General features: G+C 41.9%; 1 protein-coding gene and 2 non-coding genes across 3 annotated transcripts in view; 1 reads left to right on the top strand and 2 right to left on the bottom strand.

The window, feature by feature from the left end:
* The window catches only part of PRIM2 (DNA primase subunit 2), a 302,144-nt gene that overhangs the window by 33,192 nt on the left and 244,434 nt on the right, over positions 1-24,518 (bottom strand). Inside the window, exons 11-12 of the mRNA XM_052648836.1 lie at positions 16,577-16,703; positions 3,013-3,095 (exon numbers count right to left, since the gene is read on the bottom strand). Of these exons, the coding sequence (XP_052504796.1) occupies positions 3,013-3,095; positions 16,577-16,703 (210 nt within the window). The remainder of the gene's footprint in view (positions 1-3,012; positions 3,096-16,576; positions 16,704-24,518) is intronic.
* On the top strand, positions 8-111 carry LOC128057046 (U6 spliceosomal RNA). Its single transcript, XR_008200239.1, has one exon. It is a non-coding gene; the product is annotated as a U6 spliceosomal RNA (small nuclear RNA).
* TRNAC-ACA (transfer RNA cysteine (anticodon ACA)) lies at positions 5,689-5,760 on the bottom strand. Its single transcript has one exon. It is a non-coding gene; the product is annotated as a tRNA-Cys (tRNA).

Genomic DNA, 24,518 nt, shown 5'->3' with positions numbered 1-24,518 from the left:
CAAACATGTGCTCGCTTTGACAGCACATGTACTAAATGGGAACGATGCAGCGAATATCAGCATGGCCCCTGCATAAGAATGACACACATTCATGAAGCACTACACATCTTTTTCAAAAAAAGAATGTACAAACATAGTCACTACTGTTAAATAAAAGCATCACTCTTTTCAATAAACATGTGAATAGCCTATATATTTTTAGAAGTGATTGTTCATAAAGTACCCATCAGCAGACAAATGGATAATGAAGATGTGGTACATATATACAAAGGAATGTTATTCAGCCATAAAAAGAATGAAATATTGCCATTAATATGGATAGACCTAGAGATTAGCATACTTAATAAGTCAGACAGAGAAAGACAAATACTGTATGATTTCACCTGTATGTGGAATCTAAAAAACAAAACGAACAAATATAAATAGAGTCAAAGATACAAAGAAAAACAGATGTTTACTAAAATGGAGAACATGAAATATTGAAACAGAAATAGCAAATCCCTATGTTGTATACCAGGGACTAACGTGGTACGAAGGTCACTTCAAAAACCAACCAACCAACCAAGGAAAAAAGGATCAGATTTGTGATTTTCAGAGGCAGGGTCGTGGGAAGGGGAACTGGATGAAGGCAATCAAAAGACAGGAATTTCCAGTTGTAAGAAAAATAATTACTAAAGATGTAATGTACAACATGATAAATATACATTATATATGAAAGTAAAGACAGTAAGCCCTAAGAGTTTTCATAACAAGGAAACAACATTTTTTCTACTTCTTTGCTTTTGCATGTATATGATGATGTAGATTTGCTAATTGTACTGTGGTCATCAACTCACAGCATTTATAAATCAGAGCACTGTGCGGCGCCTTACACAGTGCTGTACATCACTCGTCTCAAGAGCACTGGACGAAAAAAGACCACAGGCATGTACAGCATGGTCATGATGTAACAGAGAGAAGCGAACACTGCTTGGTTAGAGAGGGGTTGTCTTTGCTTCTGTCTTTATCACGCCCAGCCTCTGTGATGGGTTCTTTTCCTACAAACAGGCTCAGGTCCACTGTAGCCCCAAACATGCAGGCAAACCACCTGAGAGGCTCACACTGACAGAGCCAACTTTCTGGGAGATGTGCTCGCTGCCTGCGGGTCCGAGCCACTGCCTCACTCAGTCTGTGTGTCTGTGGTCTTGCTCTGCGTTCCTTGAGACGCTGACGCCTCTCACCAAATCCAGCTGCCTCTCAGTCCTAACCCCAGCCAGTCTCTCCACTACGAAGGACGCTGTCTCTCCACTACACAGGACGCTGTCTCTCCACTACACAGGACGCTGTCTCTCCACTCCGAAGGACTACGCCCTCCTCTCCCAGTTCTCTGCTGACTTTTGTAGCCAGCACTTCCTAATGCATTTCTTCCCTCTCCCCTCATTTCTGCTCTGTCCTCTCTCATCTACTTCCTTCTACCATCTGACAGAGGGAAGCGTGAGCCAAGATTGCATCCTGAGTCCTGGCTTTGACTCCCTCCCCCTCTCTCATTATCTGCTCCCTTCTCCCACAGAAAACTCATGACAATTACCTCTAAAGCAGACTGGGATTGAGAAAACACCATGGAGTCAGAGGCCTGGCTTCCATCTCTGGTACCAATGACCCAGGAGCTCTGCGCCCATATTACACCCGACCCAACTCCACAAAAGAAGCACTCTCCTCTAATGTTCGTTCCAATCCAATTTATTGTTAGATCTACAATGCAAACCCAAAAGAACACCGATTTCCACCTGGAACTTCTCTGCTACTTCTCTAACACACTGCAAATCTGTCATTTAACTGTCCCAGCTCGAAACCTAATCTCTCAAACCAACAAAAACTCCTTTCAAGTGACCTATCAATGTTGATATACTGGTGCTACCAATACCTTAAGCTTGGAATGCTAGCAATCCTATACACTTATTGCCTTTTATTCACACTTTCTCTCTTCCTAGCCACCTCCCATACACTTGGTCTAATTCACAGAGCATCCCTCCAAGAAGTGATTCTCAGCCTCCCAATCTGATTACCAACTCTTGTATGCAGAAGAAACAAGACACTCTATGTGTGCCTCTCTCATATGACTTAGGTTTTATAGGAACATGGGTTTATATCCAATTCTTCTTAGCATCTGCCAATAGCTGGGCACCTTGGACACTGCCTTTTCCAGAGGATGGAAAAACCAAGATACGAATTCAATTGATTAAACTCAATATAAACTCTGGACACAGTAGAAACAGAATTTTCTAAAATAATTATTTCTTTCAAGAAAAACTGATATATAATGAATTAGATGTTCTGGCTCTAAAATAGTGTTCTTCTTAAGCTAAGAAAGCAGAAACTCCTTTTAAATGCCTTCAAATCCCAAGCCAACTCACAGACAGAGTGCATCTCTGCGAGCTCACAGGTGTTTTTTTTAAAGCATATTTATTAAAAGACACACTCTTAACCATTTGCTGTTACCTTCAAGCATTTCTTTTTTTTACCTAAGTGGTTTCTGAGACAAAGCATCTGATGAACCACTGGACCTGATGAACTATCCTCCTAAGTGTGGATCTGATTAGTGAATCAGAACACGCAGGCAGCACGCACTGCTCTACCTTCTGCTTCAGCCTCCCACAGCACAGAAAGTCTCCAAAAAGCAACACGATGTCATTGATTTTCAGCTTCATTAATAAGCTTCAATGCATTCCTCTAAAATCTTATTTTCTAAAATGCCCCCCATTGAGATGGTAAGGCAAATAGAGAGAGAGAGAGACTGAAAAAAAAGGGGGGTTTCAGCTCTATTACACAAAAATGTTGCCTAGCAGAGAGAAGAACTAGAATATCCAAGGAGTCTAAACCAGAGAAGCCAAAGCTTTGGGTTAATTCACTTAGAAGAGCGGCTGCGGTGTGAGGCCAAGCAGGCAGTACACAGCATCCCTGCTAGAACATGACCTGAAACCAAGGGCCTTCCCACTGTCTAGTTGTTGAGACTGCAGGGAGGGTCCAACCTACCTGGCTGATCCCTGCGGGAGGGATCTTGTAGGCCTGCAGTTTCTGCCTCAGCAGCTCGGGGTCGCTGTGTCGGAATGGGCACCCTGGCAATGACAAGCAGCACAACAGCAGGTTATCCACCCAGACTCAACACAACACCATGCTCTAGAGACTCCTGAGCACCCCTCAACTGTCCAACGGCCTATTAATAAAAGGGTTAATTGCCCAAGGGTGCAGCTGCTTTCCTCGCTTCATCTAAGTGACAGCTGAGCTGTGCATTATCAGGGCACTACCGTTCTCAGGAGAAGCCACCCACTCATTAGGAAGGGGAACAGCTTTAATCATGCTACTTGCTAACAACCTGAAATAATCACCAAATAGCTATGAAGAATTTTACCTAAAAATTTCATTCAATCTTTCAATTGCACATATTTTTTTCTAGTTTACAAAAATACATAAAAGCATAAAGGAAGATAGACAGCATAAATGAAAAGAAACAATGTGAAAACACTAGGAAATATAAAAATCTCACATCATTTACAGATGTTAATTTTATGCCTACTTCCCCACATCTAAGGTCAGGGTCGGCGGCCAAGAGGAGCTACCCCGTGTCCAAGGTAAGGAGCAGCGGCTGCGCGTTGCTGAAGCAGCCATGAAGAGACACCCCAGGCCCAAGGTAAGAGAAACCCAAGTCAGATGGTAGGCACTGAGAGAGGGCACCAGAGAGTGGACAGACGGAAACCACAATCACAGACAACCAGCCAATCTGATCACACGGACCACAGGTTGTATAACTCAATGAAACTAGGCCACGCCATGGGGGCCACCCCAGACGGGCGGATCATGGTGGAGAGGTCTGACAGAATGTGGTTTACTGGAGAAGAGAATGGCAAACCACTTCAGTATTCTTGCCTTGAGAACCCCATGAACAGTATGAAAAGGCAAAAAGATAGGATACTGAAAGAGGAACTCCCCAGGTCAGTAGGTGCCCAATATGCTACTGGAGATCAGTGGAGAAATAACTCCAGAAAGAATGAAGGGATGGAGCCAAAGCAAAAACAATGCCCAGTTGTGGATGGGACTGGTGATAGAAGCAAGGTCCAATGCTATAAAGAGTAATATTGCATAGGAACCTGGAATGTTAGGTCCAGGAATCAAGGCAAATTGGAAGTGGTCAAACAGGAGATGGCAAGAATGAATATTGACATTCTAGGAATTAGCAAACTAAAATGGACTGGAATGGGCGAATTTAAGTCAGATGACCATTATATCTACTACTGTGGTCAGGAATCCCTTAGAAGAAATGGAACAGCCATCATAGTCAACAAAAGAGTCCAAAATGTACTACTTGGATGCAATCTCAAAAAAGACAGAATGATCTCTATTTGTTTCCAAGGCAAACCATTCAATATCACAGTAATCCAAGTCTATGCCCCAACCAGGAATGCTGAGGAAGCTCAAGTTGAATGGTTCTATGAAGACCTACAAGACCTTCTAGAACTAACATCCAAAAAAGATGTCCTTTTCATTATAGGGGACTGGAATGCAAAAGTAGGAAGTCAAGAGACACCGGGAGTAACAGGCAAATCTGGCCTTTACGGAATGAAGCAGGGCAAAGGCTAATAGAGTTCTGCCAAGACAACGCACTGGTCATAGCAAACATCCTCTTTCAAGAATACATGAGAAGACTCTACACATGGACATCACCAGATGGTCAACACTGAAATCAGATTGATTATATTCTTTGCAGCCAAAGATGGAGAAGCTCTATACAAGTCAGCAAAAACAAGACCAGGAGCTGACTGTGACTCAGATCATGAACTCCTTATTGCCAAATACAGACTGAAATTAAAGAAGGTGGAGAAAACCACTAGACCATTCAGGTATGACCTAAATCAAATCCCTTATGACTATACAGTGGAAGTAAAAAATAGATTTAAAGGACTAGATCTGATAGACAGAGTGCCCGATGAACTATGGATGGAGGTTCGTGACATTGTACAGGAGACAGGGATCAAGAACATCCCCAAGAAAAAGAAACGCAAAAAAGTTCCAAAGAATATCAAGGAGAGACAAGAAAGCCTTCCTCAGTGATCAATGCAAAGAAATAGAGGAAAACAATAGAATGGGAAAGACTAGAGATCTCTTCAAGAAAATTAGAGATACAAGGGAACATTTCACGCAAAGATGGGCTCAATAAGGACAGAAATGGTATGGACCTAACAGAAGCAGAAGATATTAAGAATAGGTGGCAAGAATACAGAGAAGAACTTTACAAAAAAGATCTTCACGACCTGGATAATCACAATGATGTGATCACTCACCTAGAGCTAGACATCCTGGAATATGAAGTCAAGTGGGCCTTAGAAAGCATCACTATGAACAAAGCTAGTGGAGGTGATGGAACACCAGTTGAGCTATTTCCAATCCTGAAAGATGATGCTGTGAAAGTGCTGCAGTCAATATGCCAGCAAATTTGGAAAACTCAGCAGTGGCCACAGGACTGGAAAAAGTTAGTTTTTATTCCAACCCCAAAGAAAGGCAGTGCCAAAGAATGTTCAAAAGTGAATGTGAAGTCGCTCAATCGTGTCCAACTCTTGGGGACCCCTTGGACAATAGCCCACCAGGCTCCGCCATCCATGGGATTCTCCAGTCAAGAATACTGGAGTGGGTTGCCATTTCCTTCTCCAGGGGATCTTCCCAACCCAGGGATCGAACCTGGGTCTCCTGCATTGTAGGCAGACGCTTTACCGTCTGAACTACCAGGGAAGTCTGTTTTTAAGAATGCTCAAACTAGCGCACAATTGCACTCATCTTACATGCTAGTAAAGTAATGCTTAAAATTCTCCAAGCCAGGCTTCAGCAATACGTGAACCGTGAACTTTCAGATGTTCAAGATGGTTTTAGAAAAGACAGAGGAACCAGAGGTCAAATTGTTAACATCCAATGAATCATTGAAAAAGCAAGAGAGTTCCAGAAAAAACATCTATTTCTGCTGTATTGATATACCAAAGCCTTTGACTGTGTGGATCACAATAAACTGTGGAAAATTCTGAAAGAGATGGGAATACCAGACCACCTGACCTGCCTCCTGAGAAATCTGTATGCAGGTCAGGAAGCAACAGTCAGAACTGGACATGGAACAACAGACTGGTTCCAAACAGGAAAAGGAGTACGTCAAGGCTGTATAATGTCCCCCTGCTTATTTAACTTATAAGCAGAGTACATCATGAGAAATGCTCCGCTGGAGGAAGCACAGGCTGGAATCAAGACTGCTGAGAGAAATATCAGTAACCTCAGATATGCAGATGACACCACCCTTATGGCAGAAACTGAACAAGAACTAAAAAGCCTCTGGATGGTGAAAGAGGAAAGTGAAAAAGTCGGCTTAAAGCTCAGCATTCAGAAAATTAACATCATGGTGTCCGGTCCTATCACTTCATGGCAAATAGATGGGGTAATAGTGGAAACAGTGGCTGACTTTATTTTTCTGGGCTCCAAAATCACTGCAGATGGTGACTGCAGCCATGAAGTTAAAAGACGCTTACTCCTTGGAAGGAAAGTTGTGACCAACCTAGACAGCATATTGAAAAGCAGAGACATTACTTTATCAACAAAGGTCCGTCTAGTCAAGGCTATAGTTTTTCCAGTGGTCATGCATGGATGTGAGAGTTAGACTATAAAAAAAGGTGAGCACCAAAGAATTGATGCTTTTGAACTATGGTGTTAGAGAAGACTCTTGAGAGTCCCCTGGACTACAAAGAGATCCAACCAATCCATCCTAAAGGAAATCAGTCCTCAATATTCATTGGAAGGACTGATGCTGAAGCTGAAACTCCAATATTTTGGCCACCTGATGCGAAGAGTTGACTCATTTGAAAAGAGCCTGATGCTGCGAAAGACTGAGGGCAGGAGGAGAAGGGGACGATAGAGGATGAGATGGTTGGATGATCGACTCAATGGACATGGGTTTGGGTGAACTTCTGGGAACTGGTGATGGAGAGGGAGGACTGGCGTGCTTCGGTTCATGGGGTCGCAAAGAGTCAGACACAACTGAGTGACTGAACTGAACTGAACCTAAAGTGCAGAATCCATACAAAGTTAGAGGAATCCCAGATAGAAATGAGATGAACAAACAGGAAAATATTTTACAGAAAAATGAGTTATAGGAGGTATACAGAATCTCTATATTATTTCATAAGAAAAATAAAGATGGGCTACTAAAAACAATGGCATAAACAAGAACATAGAAAATATCTAAAAGCGGTATATGCCAAAATCCAGGAAATTTTAGATATTTTAATAAGAAACTACAATGAGAAGTCAACATATTTTATTTAAAAGTTGACACAGGAAGCCAGGGCAATTTTTTTCAGTCATAGCTGATGGACCTGTAAGTTAATTAGAAACAACTGTGCATTATTAATGAAATTAATGGGAAATTGGCTGCAACAAAAATAATGGAAAAAAGCCCAGAAGCTAAACAAATGTGGTTACTAAAAGCCTTAACTACAAATAAAAGCACACATGATAACACTGTTGCTACTGCTACTAAGTCGCTTCAGTCGTGTCTGACTCTGTGCGACCCCATAGACGGCAGCCCATCAGGCTCCACCGTCCCTGGGATTCTCCAGGCAAGAACACTGGAGTGGGGTGCCATTTCCTTCTCCAATGCACGAAAGTGAAAAGTGAAAGGGAAGTCGCTCAGTCATGTCTGACTCTCAGCGGCCCCATGGACTGCAGCCCACCAGGCTCCTCCATCCATGGGATTTGCCAGGCAAGAGTACTGGAGTGCGGTGCCATTGCCCTCTCCCCATGGAAACACTGGATTCCTATAAATTATGAAAGTCACAAAATTCATGGTAGTATGTATTTTAGTAAGATCAGCACTGTAACACTGTTTAGTACTAGGAAGTGTGATGAGCAGATGCACAGCATGTGGTTAACAGTCTGGAGCTGCCCTTCTTGCATCTGAATCTCGGTTTACCAGCTAAGGATTGGGGGGCTGTGTGCTTGTCTGCATCTTGTTGTTGACTCAGCTTCACTGTCAGCATAGGAAATACGTAGCAGAGCTCCTGTGAGAATGGTATCTAAAGCCCTTCCACACTCCCAGCATACAGGAAGCACACCTCAACATGGGTTAGCCAACATTATTATTCCAAAAAAAAGTCTTATAATGAAATTGCAAAGGATCCCAATGAGAAGGAAATGAGGCTTAGTTAAGTCCAGAATTATTAAAAGTGAAAGTCACTCAGTCATGTCCGACTCTTTGAAACCCCATGGACCATACAGTCCATGGAATTCTCCAGTCTAGAATACTGGAGTGTGCAGCCATTCCCTTCTCCAGGGGATCTTCCCAACCCAGGTCTCCTGCACTGCAGACAGATTCTTTGCCCTCTGAGCCACTAGAATTATTAAAAGACACCAACGAGAGACAGATTAACTGAATTGTCCAAACTGCACTTGAAATACTGCCCATGCCTATATGAAAAGGTCAGAAAGGGCAAAGCCAAGAAGAAACCAAAGATTGACAAAACGCCTTTCAAAGCTTTGCTCACAAAAATAAGAAAACAGAAGAAACAATCCACCTCGGGAGTAGGGAAGCTGGTGTTATTTTTGACAAATGACAGAAAGAAAACAGAATTCAGCAACTCTGAACTTTGCTTCTATCGTCTAACAACCTTCCAAACTGGAAAGGGCTGAACTCACAAGGTAACTGAAGGTAAAGGGAATGCAGATACAACCCATGGTGTTCCAGGCAAGTCTTGAACAAAACTGCCCAGCACACATTTGTGGAAGGAATGGATAAACAGTCTGGAATACAGTTCTACCTATATTGACTCAAGATTGGCTGAACAACCATTCCTGGCAGCACTGGTTAATGAAATGCTGTCAACGTAGGGGACTACAGAGCTGTGCAAATTACACAAACCTGAAAGGACAGAGACTTCAGGTTTCCAGCCTGGCACAGAAACAGCAAAGACGTTTTCACTTCATCCTAACAAGTAAAAAGCTGAACAGACTGGAAATCAACAACTCCACTCAGACCCATCAGAGAAATGAGGTCACAGGGCAAAGCACTGCCCACTAAAATTAGAGACAGAGGCAGACACAGGGAGCCACAACACACCAGAGCAGAAATCTCTGCAGGAACCAGCACTGGCATAAGAACTCCTACCCTGGAACTGACAGATCTCTGGTCTCTGTGTGGATGACTCTGAGAGACAGAAACTCCAAGGCAACCGGCCAGAGGAGGCCACACTGTGCAGCTGAATGTCAGGGGCCCCACTATGTGCTCACAGCATGTAACAGAGAAACCCACTCATGTTCTGACATGGGGATAAACAAAGGCACCATCCTTAAATACTCTGGAGCACTCTGTTCTGTTTAGCAAGGCTGCCCTCAGGAGAAACCATCTTACCTGAGTCTCACCTGTCTGGGGGAATGGAAATGCCCAGCTCCAGCCTCCTCTGACCACTCTGTCCCCTTGGAAGCAGGGAAGCTGAGAATCACTCGTGTGGTTCACAGCCACAGGCACACTACACACTGTCTATAGTCATCCCCTCCCGCTCACCAGCACATCACGACAGGCAAATGTACTAGGTTTCTGTACACCCTGTATGTCACATCTACCTTTCAACAAAAAATTACAATATGGAGAGACTGAACACATGTCAGAACCAAAGCCAGATATGGCAGTGTGTTGGCATTATCAGACTGAAACTTTAAATTAACTATGATCAACATGCTGAGGGCTCTGCTGGAAAAAGTAGACAACATGCACGCACAGATGTGTAACATAAGCAGACAGATGGAAATTCTAAGGAAGAACGAAAAAGCGAGGCATCAGGAATCAAAACACTAACGAAATGAAGAGTGCCTTTGTTGGACTTATTAGCAGACGCAGCTGAGGAAACAAACTCTATGCTTCAGGATACGACAATAGAAATTTCCAAGAGCAAAAAAAAAGAAAAAAGATTGGGGGAAAAAAGAACAAGACCAAAATAGCCAAGAACTGAATAACAAAGCTGTCACATACGACAACTGGAATCCCAGGAGGAGGAGAGAAAAAGGAACAGAAGCAATAATGACAGAGAATTTCCTCCAAATTAATGTTAGATACCAAACCACAGACCCAGGAAGCTCAGAGAACACCAAGCCCAAGCAGGATAAATGCCAATAGAAGATAGTGAGGCATATTACATTACATTATTATAGTATAGTATAGTATATTAATAGTTTAGAAAATCAGTGACAAAGGAAAATCTTAAAAGAAGATAAGGGGGAAACATCTTACCCACAAAGAAAGAGCTTTTATTGAACTTATCCTCAGAAACTATGCAAGAAGGGAGTGGAGTGAAACAGTTAAACTGTGTAGAGAAAAAACTTCCTCAAACTCAGAACTGTGTACCCTACAAAATTCTCCTTCAAAAGAGACAGAGAAATAAGGAGTTTCTCTGACAAACAAAAATTGAGGTAATATGTTTCCAGATCTCCAGGGCAAGAAACGTTAAAAGAAGTTCTTCAAAGACAAGTAAAATGATATAAACCAGAAATTCAGATCTACCCAAAGAAAATCTGAACATCAAAGAACAGGAAAGGTAATATATAAACCTTTGCTTTTCTTATTCATAACTAACCTAACAAATAAAAGTTTGTTCAAAGCAATGGGAACAATGTATTCTATTATGTAGGTTTATGAACCTATCTGCATGTGTTTATATACTCTTATTATAAATGAAATGAATGACAGAAGGATACAAGGGAAGTAGAAACATTGTTATTATAAGGCACTTGCATTACTTGTGCCTGACATGGTGACCCAAAAAGAGACATATATATGAAAACTCCTTAAAAGTAAAACCAATTTAGAAAGTAATAAAATAAGTATAATAGATATGTTAAAAAGAAAAAAAATGGAATCATATAAAATGCTCAGTTAAAATCACAAAAGGCAGAAAAAGTATGGAAGACAAAAACAGAAACAAAGAAAAAGAACAACAAATAAAAAACAGTAACAAATACAGCTGCATTAACCCCACGATATCAATCTTTACTTTAAAGGTGATGCTGCTACTGCTGCTAAGTCGCTTCAGTCATGTTCAACTCTGTGCGACCCCGTACACGGCAGCCCCCCAGGCTCCCGTCCCTGGGATTCTCCAGGCAAGAACACTGGAGTGGGTTGCCATTTCCTTCTCCAATGCATACATGCATACTAAGTCATGTCAGTCGTGTCCAACTTTGTGCAACCCTTTGGACAGCAGCCCACCAGGCTCCTCTGTCCACGAGATTCTCCTGGCAAGAATACTGGAGTGGGATGCCATTTCCTTCTCCATGGTCACCCATTAAAAGCAGACTGTCAGAGTGGATCAAAATCAAGACCCACCTGTACGTTGTATACAAGAAAGCCACTTTAAAGACACACGTGGATTGAAAGGAATGGAAGAGAAAGATACACCATGCGAACACAAACCAAAGCAAATGGGAGTATATATTACTTTCAGAGTAGACCTCAGAGTACAGGGTTTATGTAGGATAAAAGGGGTCTTTACATAACAACGAAGGGTGAACACTCCAAGAAGACATCGCCATCTGTAAAGTGCATGCACTAACAACAGAGTAGCAAAACACATAAGGAAACACCAGACAGAACCACAAAGAGCAGTCCTGGCCCCTTTGCTGGCAACCTCCATACCTCTATCAAGCTGGACAGGTTCTGCAGGAGAGTCAACAACACAGGAGAGCGCCTTGGCACTCACCAGAGACAGAAATGATACCCACAACCAGCTACACCCGACAGCTGCAGACAGCACATCTTCAGCTCACAGGGACAAGCTCTGCCGCAGGCCATGTCAACATGGGCACTGCTAGGCACATGGAGGGCAGAGTTCACCTAAGAACTCTATCTCTTGCTCAGTATTGCTGTGGACCAAAAACTGCTCAAAAAAAACAAAGATTATTCATTAAAAAAAAAGAGAATAGATCAGTGTATTTAATAAACAATATGAGTTTCCTGTATGTTTGCTAAGTACAGCGAGCCCTCAGCATCTATGGGGACTGGTTCTAGGACCTGCCCAGGATACTAAAGTTTGCAGGTACCCAAGTCCATTGGCTGGGCTTCCATACCCAAGATTCCACATCCTCATACACAACCAACCTCAGATCTTATACTACTGAATATATTTGTTGGAAAAAAATCCACAGGCGAGATGGACCCTTGGAGTTCATTACCCTTGCTGTTTAAGAGTCAGCTGTGTATTATTTTCTAGCTGATTGAGTTTGAACTAAAAACAAAATTTTAAAAAGGAGAATGGATAGGAATAAATTAGATAAAACAACAGAAAGAAGAAACACAATATCCTGCTTTTAAGGTAACAAATGTCCAAAATCACTATTTCAGTAATTCAAGTCTATGCTCCAACCGGTGATGCTGAAGAAGCTGAAGCTGAACGGTTCTATGAAGACCTACAAGATCTTCTAGAACTAACACCCAAAAAAGATGTCCTTCTCATTATAGGGGACCAGAAAAGAAGTACAAAGTCAAGAGATACATGGAGTAAAAGGCAAATTTGGCCTTGGAATACAGAATGAAGGAGGGCAAAGGTTAATAGAGTTTTGCCAAGAGAACACACTGGTCATAGCAAACACTCTCTTCCAATAACACAAGAGAAGACTCTACACATGGACATCACCAGATGGACAACACCAAAATCAGACTGACTATATGCTTTGAAACCATAGATGGAGAAGTGCTATACAGTGAGCAAACACATGACTGGGAGCTCACTGTGGCTCAGATAATGAACTCCTTATGGCAAAATTCAGACTTAAACTGAATAAAGTAGGGAAAAGCACTAGACCATTCAGATATGACCAAAATCAAATCTGTTACAATTATACAGTAGAAGTGACAAATAGATTCAAGGGATTACATCTGATAGACAGAGTGCCTGAAGAACTATGGACGGGGGTTCGTGTCATTGTACAGGAGGCAGTGATCAAGATCATCCCCCAAAAAAAAGAAATAAAAAAGGAAAAATGGTTGTCTGAGGAGGACTTACAAATATCTGTGAAAAGAAGACAAACGAAGGGCAAAGGAGAGGAGGAAAGATACTCCCATTTGATGCAGAGTTCCAAAGAATAGCAAGGAGAGATAATAAAGTCTTTCTCAGTAATCAGTGCAAAAAAATAGAGGAAAACAATAGAATGGGAAAGATTAAAGATCTCTTCAAGAAAACTAGAGATACCAAGGGAACATTTCATGCAGATGGGCTCAATAAAGGACAGAAAAAATATGGACCTAACAGAAGCAGACGATATTAAGAAGAGGTGGCAAGAATACCCAGAAGAACTATACAGAAAAGATATTCATGACCCAAATAACCATGATGGTGTGGTTAATCACCTAGACCCAGGCATCCTGGAGTGCGAAGTCGAGTGGGCCTTAGGAAGCATCTCTATGAACAAAGTTATTGGAGGTGATAGAATTCCAGTTGACCTATTTCAAATCCTGAAAGATGATGCTGTGAAAGTGCTGCAGTCAATATGCCAGCAAATTTGGAAAACTCAGCAGTGGCCACAGGACTGGAAAAGGTCAGTTTTTATTCCAATCCCAAAGAAAGGCAATGCCAAAGAATGTTCAAACTACCTTACAATTGCACTTGTCTCACATGCTAGGATAAGTAATGCTCAAAATTCTCCAAGCCAGGCTTCAACAGTATGTGAACTAAGAATTTCCAGATGTTCAAGCTGGATTTAGAAAAGGCTGAGGAACCAGAGATCAAATTGCCAACAACCACTGGATCATGGAAAAAGCAAGAGAGTTCTAGAAAAACATCTCTTTCCGCTTTATTGACTACCAGAGCCTTTGACTGTGTGGATCACAATAAACTGTGGAAAATTCTTAAAGGGATGGGAATACCAGACCACCTTATCTGCCTCCTGAGAAATCTGCATGCAGGTCAGGAAGCAACACTTAGAACTGGACACGGAACAACAGACTGGTTCCAAATTGGGAATGGAGTACATCAAGGAGTCGGGTAAGAAGTACTGTGTATTGTCACCCTGCTTATTTAACTTATATGCAGAGTACATCACGAGAAACACAGGGCTAAATGAAGCACAAGCTTGAATCAAGTTTTCCAGGAGAAATATCAATAACCACAGATACGCAGATGACACCACCCTTATGGCAGAAAGTGAAGAAAAATGAAAGAGCCTCTTGATGAAAGTGAAAGAGGAGAGTGAAAAAGCTGGCTTAAAACTCAACATTCAGGAAACTAAGATCATGGCAGGCGGTCCCACCATGTCATGGCACACAGATGGGGAAACGATGGAAACAGTGAGAGACTTTATTTTTTGGGGCTCCAGGGTCACTGCAGATGGTGTTGCAGCCATGAAATTAAAAGACTCTTGTTCCTTGGAAGAAAAGCAATGACCTAGAGAGCCTGTTAAAAAAGCAGAGACATTACTTTGCCAACGAAGGTCCATCTAGTCAAAGCTATGGTTTTTCCAGCAGTCATGTACTGATGTGAGGGTTGGACTATAAAGAAAGCTAGTGTCAGACTTTATTTTGGGGGGCTCCAAAATCACTGAAGATGGTGACTGCAGCCATGAAATTAAAACACTCTTACTCCTTGGAAGGAAATTGATATCTAACATAGATAGCACATTAAAAAGTAGAAACATTACTTTGCCAATAAAGGTCCATCTAGTCAAGGCTATGGTTTTTCCAGTGGTCATGTATGGATGTGAGAGTTGGACTGTGAAGAAAGCTGAGTGCCAAAGAATTGATACTTTTTAACTGTGGTGCTGGAGAAGACTCTCGAGAGGCCCTTGGAGTGCAAGGAGATCCAACCAGTCCATCCTAAAGGAGATCAGTCCTGGACATTCATTAGGAGGACTGATGTTGAAGCTCAAACTCCAATACTTTGGCCAACTCATGCGAAGAGTTGACTCATTGGAAAAGACCCTGATGCTGGGAGGGATTAGGGGCAGAAGGAGAAGGGGATGACAGAGGACGAGATGGCTGGATGGCATCACCGACTCGATGGACATGAGTTTGGGTGAACTCCGGGAGTTGGTGATGGACAGGGAGGCCTGGCGTGCTGTAATTCATGGGGTCACAAAGAGTTGGACACGACTGAGCAACTGAACTGAACGGAACTGAAGCACTGAAGAACTGATGCTTTTGAACGGTGGCATTGCAGAAGACTCTTGAGAGTCCCTTCAACTGCAAGGAGATCCAACCAGTCCATCCTAAAGGAGATCAGTCCTGAATATTCATTGGAAGGAATGATGCTAAAGCTGAAACTCCAATACTTTGGCCTCCTGATGCGAAGAACTGAGTCATCTGAAAAGACCCTGATGCTGGGAAAGATGGAAGGCAGGAGGCAAATGGGATGACAGAGGATGAGATGGTGGGATGGTATTACCAACTCGATGGACATGAGTTTGAGTAAGCTCTAGAAGTTGGTGAAGGACAAGGAAGCCTGACGTGCTGCAGTCCATTAGGTCGCAAAGATTCGGACACAGTTGAGTGACTGAGCTGAAACTGAAGTAAATAAGCAATGCACTGAGGACATGGAAACAGACAGAACCCTCTCTTCGAGAGCTGCACTTGGCCAAGTAAATTCAGTTCAGTTTAGTTCAGTCGCTCAGTCATGTCCGACTCTTTGCGACCCCATAAATTGCAGCACGCCAGGCATCCCTGTCCATCACCAACTCCCGGAGTTCACTCAAATTCATGTCCATCGAGTCGGTGATGCCATCCAGCCATCACATCCTCTGTCGTCCATTTTTCCTCCTGCCTCCAATCCCTCCCAGCATCAGAATCTTCCAATGAGTCAACTCTTTGCATGAGGTAGACAAAGTATTGGAGTTTCAGCTTCAGCATCATTCCTTCCAAAGAACACACAAGGCTGATCTCTTTCAGAATGGACTGGTTGGATCTCCTTGCAGTCCAAGGGATTCTCAAGAGTCTTCTACAACACCACCGTTCAAAAGCATCAATTATTTGGCGCTCAGCTTTCTTCACAGTCCAACTCTCACATCCATACATGACTACTGGAAAAACCACAGCCCTTGACTAGACGGACCTTTGTTGGCAAAGTAATGTCTCTGCTTTTGAATATGCTATCTAGGTTGGTATTAACTTTTTTTTAACCTACAACTTGGGCAAATTGATAGATATGTGAAATCATGACTTGTTAAATCCCTCGCTTAGCCTTTGTTAATCAGATAGAAAATAAATGAATCTACCCTTCTAAAATTTGAGGCACTCAAATTTAAAAAGCTTTGATCAGCTGTCTAAGCCTCATGCATAAGAAAGAGAACAGCAGGTGAAGAAGCTGGAGGTCTGAAGAGCCTGGCTCAGCACAAAGCGGAACACAGCGGGACCACGTTCTCTTACTGGCCCGGCTCAGTAATAAAACAAACTACAACAGCCAGTGGACCTCTGGCTTGTCCTGATGACTGACAGGAAGCCCCAAGCCCGCTCCCTCTAGTAATGCAAAGTCTCCTGCACTATTCCCCGCAGAGCTCCTGGGTTTCTGTGCATTACAGACATGTCAGAGAAAGCACTTACCGTGATAATCCCCCTGGCCTGGTGTATTGGTGAGGATGATCTTCATGCAGCTGTAAGGTGTGTAGTCTGTCCTCTTGCCTTCCTTTCCGTAGCTGTGACGGATGTTGTAAGAGTAGCCTTTATCAAACTGATTGGAGGAAAAACAGAGACAAATTAAGCCAGCATTGAACTGATGGTGTCAGCAGTGCCAGCTGGAATCAAAGCACACAAAGTAACACTTTCTAAAATAAAGTCAGCATTCACGGCAGATGTACATCTATATCAGACACAACATTTGGGTCCTTTATAGGTTTTTCAAGGTGCAAAACTTAAAGGAAATAAATTTATCAGGTTAAAGACAGTTAATGTTTATATTTGTATGTTTAAAGATTAAGATAATTCTTTCCTGAGAAGAATAATCAATTTGCCTTTTCTTGGCTTGATTCCAAAGATCATGCGCGATGTCAATCTTCTTCTCTATCCACCTTATGCTAGTCTTCCCTGAATTCCCACATCTTGCCTACTCTACTTCTGAAGGGCCTTGTGATATAATTAATGCCTCCCCTGCATTTTCACTACATAAAACCAAGCCATCAGCAAATGCTTCAAGAATGAAAGAATACTGTGACTGTCTCCAGCCAGGAATTCCTGACTCATGTTCAACAAGGAAGGTAACTACACAGGAAGGACTTTGTATGGGTGAGATAAAAAGGAACTCATATTTATTGAAAGGCTCAGTATAGTGTGTCTAAGCTGTCCAACACCTTAAAGAGCATAGGAAAAAGAATCAAGAGATGAGAAAATACTGTGGGTTTCTATGGATGAGATTTCTTTTCATTGAGGTATACAGCTGATACAACATTGTGTTAGTTTCTGGTGTACGGCAAAGTGATTCAACTACGCATATACATACTTATATTCTTTTTCAGATTATTTTCCAGTATAGGTTATTATAAGACATTGAAAATAGTTCCCTGTGCTATACAGTAGGACCTTGCTGTTTAGAAGTTACATTTTTAATTTTGAGGCTATGATCTACATTGAGTGACATGCGTAAATATCAAGTCTCCAGTTTGATGTCACACACGCCACCATCAAGAAACGGCACGTTTCCATCATTCACAGAGCTCCCTCAAGCCCCTTTACAGCATCTTCCCCAACCCACACACCCAGAAGCATCCACTGGTTTCACTTCTGTCATCATGGCTTTAGACGTTCTACAACTTCACAAAAATGGTGTCACCTACAACTTGGCATTTGCCTTCTACCTCTACAAGGATCCAATTATGAGCTGCTTCAGCTGTTGAACTTCAACCCCCCCCCTGAAAGGAGTTCAGCTTGGAGATTAGGAGTGAGACACTCTGTGTTCTGGGAAAAAATGGCAGAAGAGGTCTTCAGAGAGTTAGATATTTTCAGGATAAGATTTTATGAGCCTAATTCTTGAATCTCCTTGTATCTATGAAAGCACTAAAATCCTTTATGGTGATGTCTGTTCCTTGTAATGAGAAGTAAGGCTCACAAGACTAGCAGAAACCTTCTGCAATAAATATGTGATTGATTTTGGGTACCCCCCTTCCCCAAAATTACAAATATACTGACCTCCCTGCTACCCCTTCAGGGCACTTTCTGAGAGGTATCTGTGATGCTGCCTCCTGGGCTATAGTCCTCATTTTGCCCCAAATAAAACTTAACTCACAACTCTCACATTGTGCCTTTTTTTTGGTCAACATGCCAAAGTACCGTATTATGGGATAGTATATCTGGTACCCCCGTGTGAACTGGAAGACACATTTTCCAACACCATTTATTGAAGATAATTTATTCCATTGCTCTGTAAGTTCAATTCAGTCACTCAGTCATGTCCAACTCTTTGCGACCCCATGAATCGCAGCACACCAGGCCTCCCTGTCCATCACGAACCTCTAGAGTTTACCCAAACTCATGTCGATCAAGTCGGTGATGCCATCCAGCAATCTCATCCTCTGTCGTCCCCTTCTCCTCCTGCCCCCAATCCCGCCCAGCATCAGGGTCTTTTAAATTGAGTCAGCTCTTCGCATGAGGTGGCCAAAGTATTGGAGTTTCAGCTTCAACATCAGTCCTTCCAATGAACACCCAGGACTGATCTCCTTTAGGATGGACTGGTTGGATCTCCCTGCAGTACAGGGGACTCTCAAGAGTCTTCTCTAACAGCACAGTTCAAAAGCATCAATTCTTCGGCACTCAGCCTTCTTTATAATCTAACTCTCACATTCATACATGATCACTGGAAAAACCATAGCCTTGACTAGACAGACCTTTGTTGACAAACTATGTCTCTGCTTTTTAATATGCTGTCTAGGTTGCTCATGACTTTCAAGGAGTAAGCGTCTTTTAATTTCATGGCTTGCAATCACCATCTGCAGTGATTTTGGAGCCCAGAAAAATAAAGTCAGCCACTATTTCCACTGTTTCCCCATCTATTTCCCATGAAATGATGGGACCAGATGCCATGATCTTCATTTTCTGAATGTTGAGCTTTAAGCCAACTTTCTTACTCTCCTCTTTCACCTTCATCAAGAGGCTCTTTAGTTCTTGTTCAGTTTCTGTCATAAGGGTGGTGTCATCTGCATATCTGAGGTTATTGATATTTCTCCCAGCAATCTTGATTCCAGCTTGTGCTTCTTCTAGCCCAGTGTTTCTCATGATGGACTCTGCATAGAAGTTAAATAAGCAGAGTGACACTATACAACCTTGACATACTCCTTTTCCTATTTGGAACCAGTCTGTTGTTCCATGTCCAGTTCTAACTGTTGCTTCCCGACCTGCATACAGATTTCTCAAGAGGCAGGTCAGGTGGTCTGGTATTCCATCTCTTTCAGAATTTTCCACAGTTTATTGTGATCCACATGGTATAGGATTTGGTATAGTCAATAAAGCAAAAATAGATGTTTTTCTAGAACTCTCTTGCTTTTTCCATGATCCATTAGACGTTGGCAATTTGATCTCTGGTTCCTCTGTCTTTTCTAAAACTAGTTTGAACATCTGGAAGTTCACGGTTCATGTATTGCTGGAGCCTGGCTTGGAGAATTTTGAGCAATACTCTATTAGCGTGTTCTTTGGAAGGACTGATGCTAAAGCTGAAATTCCAATATTTTGGCCACATCATGTGAAGAGTTGACTCACTGGAAAAGACTCTGATGCTGGGAGGGATTGGGGGCAAGAGGAGAAGGGGACGACAGAGGATGAGATGGCTGGATGGCATCACTGACTTGATGGATATGAGCTTGAGTGAACTCTGGGAGTTGATGATGGACAGGGAGGCCTGGCTTGCTACAATTCACGGGGTCGCAAAGAGCCGGATACGACTGAGCGACTGAACTGAACTACTAGCGTGTGAGATGAGTGCAATAGTGTGGTAGTTCGAGCATTCTTTGGCATTGCCTTTCTTTGGGATTGGAATGAAAACTGACCTTTCCCAGTCCTGTGGCCACTGCTGGGTTTTCCAAATTTGCTGGCATATTGAGTGCAGCACTTTCACAGCACCATCTTTCAGCATTTGAAATAGCTCAACTGGAATTCCATCACCTCCCTTAGCTTTGTTCGTAGTGATGCTTCCTAGGCCCACTTGACTTCACATTCCAGGATGTCTGGCTCTAGGTGAGCGATCACACCATCGTGATTATCTGGGTTGTGAAGATCTTTTTTGTACAGTTCTTCTGTGTATTCTTGCCACCTCTTCTTAATTTCTGCTTCTGTTAGGTCCATACCATTTCTGTCCTTTAGCGAGCCCATCTTTGCATTAAATGTTTCCTTGGTACCTCTAATTTTCTTAAAGACAACTCTATTCTTTCCTATTCTATTGTTTTCCTCTATTTCTTTGCACTGATCGCTAAGGAAGGCTTTCTTATCTCTCCTTGCTATTCTTTGGAACTCTGCATTCAAATGGGTATATCATTCTTTCTCTCCTTTGTTTTTCGCTTCTCTTCTTTTCACAGCTATTTGTAAGGCCTCCTCAGACATTTTGCTTTTTTCATTTATTTTTCTTGGGGATGGTCTTGATCCCTGTCTCCTGTACAATGTCATGAACCTCTGTCCATAGTTCACCAGGCACTCTTCAGATCTAGTCCCTTAAATCTATTTCTCACTTCCACTGTGTAATCATAACGTATCTGATTTTGGTCATACCTGAATGGTCTAGTGGTTTTCCCCACTTTCTTCAATTTCAGTCTGAATTTGGCAATAAGGAGTTCATGATTTGAGCCACAGTCAGCTCCCTGTCTTGTTTTTGCTGACTATATAGAGTAGAGCTTTTCCATCTTTGGCTGCAAAGAATATAATCAATCTGATTTCGGTGTCGACCACCTGGTGATGTCCATGTGTAGAGTCTTCTCTTGTGTTGTTGGAAGAGGGTGTTTGCTATGACCAGTGTGTTCTCTTGGTGAAAGTCTATTAGCCTTTGTCCTGCTTCATTCTGTAGTCCATTGCTCTATAGGTCCATTCTTTTGCTAATGCCATACTGTCCTCGTTACATCTTTAAAGCATGTCACAGTTTCAGGTAATGTAAGTCCTCTTGTTTTGTTCTTTTTCAATATTATTTTGGCTATTTTATGTCCTTGCTTTTCCTTATAAACTTTAAAATCAGTTTATCAATTTCTACTTTAAAAAAAAGAAAAAGACTGCTGTAATTTTCTGCAACCAGTAGCTTATGGTTTCATAACTACTGATGTGCCCACAAGCAATCTACAGCCAGGAAAACAAATGGCATTTCAACTGAAAGAAAACTTTCAAGAAATAAAAAAATCTTTCAAATTATCATTACATTTCACTGGTGAAAACAAGAATGTTAAAAGTTCCAGCAAACATCTTTTATGGACAACTTCTGTTTGTTTTGTTAGTCATAAGCATTTAACTATAGTCAATCTCTTTATGCAAAGTTTTAGGTATGAAGTGAATTTAATTAGATGTAAGATTTCTCTACGTTCATCAGAAAACACTGAAAGAACTTTTCAGTCAGCCACTCTGTTTAATGAAAAGCTACTCTCTCTAAGGAAAAAAGCTAACGTTAGTCTCTTCCCTCTCCCTTTCCCTTCCAATTTATTTAGCATTTATGTGTATGTGTATCTAAATTTGGGCCTTACTAAGTTTTCAGGCTATTCACATATTTATCATACAAATTGTCTTCTTTAGTTTTCAAAACTGGCAAACTCTTGAAATATTGTGCAGAAGGTACATTTATTAGGTGATGTTTCAGGGAATACTTTTCAGGTGTCCACATCCACAACTCAAAGGAATGTCTCTAAGTACTTATATCGGAAGGGGCGTGAGAACGAGGTGGAAGCGCTCTTTTCTGTCGTGGCTTCTCCAACCAACCCCAGCCAGCAATAGGAAACACCAGAAAATCAACAGCCTGAAGGTGGTCAAGCAGAAGTTGGCACCCTTCCAAATTAGTCCTACCTTTCCAGCTGTGGCACTGCAATCTGCATTTCTGCCCAAGTTAGCAACAAGTTATTTTCAGAGCCACTAGGTCACCAATGGAATTCAAGAAATGCAATAAAGCAGGTGCATCTTAATCCTCTCATGTTGGTCTATTTCAGAGTCCCTCACAAGTCTGCCTCCTACCCCAGCTCCACCCACAGCACAGAGACTGCATTTCATTATATTTTTTATAGTATTCACACCCAAATCTACCCAGAAGCCATAAGTATATATAAAGGTCTAAGTGTCAAGAGTCATGCATGGTCTTCCTTAGAAGCCCCCAGACCAAGTATTATTCCTACTGGCAGGACGTCAACACCTGCCTTGCACAGTTAAGTGACAATAGTTGAAAACCAAGTATTCTTCAGAGAGAGATTTATATTCAAAAAGGAAAATCTTGACCTAAGGGAGGCAAAACAACCATAAATATACGCGCAGAGAAGAGGGTAAAGATAGGGCAATTCTAACAAAGACATAGTCGATCCCTTTTTCTGGGTTATTTCCTTCTCACAAGAATCTGTAACTCTGGTTTACACATTGAGAAACACACAGAGGGTGGGTCTACCAACTACAGAGGCCGGTCCTTCACTGCCCAGATCCCACACATCACCAGAGGGCCCCCAGAAGCTACCAGGAAGGCACAACTCAGCAGCAGAGCCACGTGTAGAAACAGAGCTGCCCCAGGGAAGGGCGTGAAGCCACCATGGGCTCGCCGTGACACCCATTCTCACCAGCTCTCCTGCAGTTGGTGACCTGTTGATTCTCGCTCCTCCTGCCACTTCTCTAAAGCTTTGCTTGCAGTGTTCATAACCAGAACACATGCCAATAAGCATTTAATACACAGCGCCCCCATTAAATGCTTAGTTACTAAATTACTCAATTATCTGTAAAACTAATCTTGTTATCGTTCACCTACAGATTCCAAGTACTTCTCTTTAACTCTTAACTTTAGCCACAGTTTAACTCTTTGAGAGACCACTGAAACATCACACGTTCTAACCCAACAACACAATGAAGGAGGCTTGGAGACTGAAGATTAATAGTTAAGACAGCCTTGAATTGAAATCCGCCTCTACTATGTGTTAACTGTGTGACCTTGGACAAGTGACTCAACTTCTTTGTAACAATTCCCTTACATAGTATATAAAAACAAAGGCGTAACATTTCAGTCACAGGGTTGGTATGACAATTAGCTAATAGCTCATCTGAATAAAGCACTTGGTGTACCATCAAGCACAGGATTAGCTCTGTATTGAATATATTCTCCATCAATATTTTTTAAAAAACCAATCCAATCCAAATGGGCAGAATACATAACTAGACATTTCTCCAAAGAAGACATAAAGATGGCCGATAGGCAACATAGAAAGATGCTCAACATTACTAATCAAAGAAGTACAAATCAAAACTACAGCAAGGTATCCCTGCACACTGGTCAGAATGACCATCATTAAAAGTCTACAAATAACAAATGCTGGAGAGAATATGGAGAAAAGGGAACCCCCCTACACTGCTGGTGGGAATGTAAACTGGTACAACCATTATGGAAAGTAGTATGGAGGTTCCTTAAAAACTAAAAATAGAGCTACCATTAGATCGTGCAATCCCATTCCTGGGCATATATCTGCAAGAGATGAAAACTAATTCAAACTGATACATGCACCCCAAAGTCCAAAGCAGCACTATCCACAATAGACAAGACGTGGAGACAACCTAAATGTCCACCTGCAGATGAATGGACACAGAAGATGTGGTACACGCACACATGGCCTACTCGTCAGCCATAAAAAAGAATGAAGTAATGCCATTTGCAGCAATACAAATGGACCTAGACATTACCATACCTAGTGAGTCAGACAAAGACAAATATCCCATGTTATCACTTACACATGGAATCTTAAAAAATAATACAAATGAACTTATTTACAAATCAAAAACCAATGCACAGACAGAGAAAACAATTTTATAGTTACCAAAGGGGAAAGTGAAAAAGGGACAAATTAGAATTTTGGTATTAACATATACATTGCTGCTGCCATGTACTGGCTAATTCATATCCAACTCTGTAACCCCATGGACTGTAGCCCACCAGGCTCCTCTGTCCATGGGATTTCCCAGGCAAGAATACTAGAGTGGGTTGCCATTTTCTTTTTCAGGGGATCTTGCTGACTCAGGGATCAAACTTGAATCTTCCGCTTCACAGGTGAATTCTTTACCACTGAGCCACGTGGGAAACCCAACATATACGCATTACTTTATATAAAATAGATAAACAACAAGGACCTACTTATAGTAGAGGGAATTATAGTCAATACCTTGTGATAACCTGTAATGGAAAATAATGTGAAAAAGAATGGATATATGTATGTGTGTGTGTGCATACACGTGTGTGTGTGTGTGTGTGTGTGTCTATATAACTGAATCACTCTGCTGTACACCCAAAGCTAACACAATATTGTAAATCAACTATACTCCAATTTTCAAAAAACAAACCCACAAAACTGTAGGG

The sequence above is a fragment of the Budorcas taxicolor genome, chromosome 11 (genome assembly GCF_023091745.1).
Source record: "Budorcas taxicolor isolate Tak-1 chromosome 11, Takin1.1, whole genome shotgun sequence".
Taxonomy (NCBI): Eukaryota; Metazoa; Chordata; class Mammalia; order Artiodactyla; family Bovidae; genus Budorcas; species Budorcas taxicolor.
Note: the sequence above shows the minus strand (reverse complement) of the source record. Positions and strands in the feature narration are given on the sequence as shown.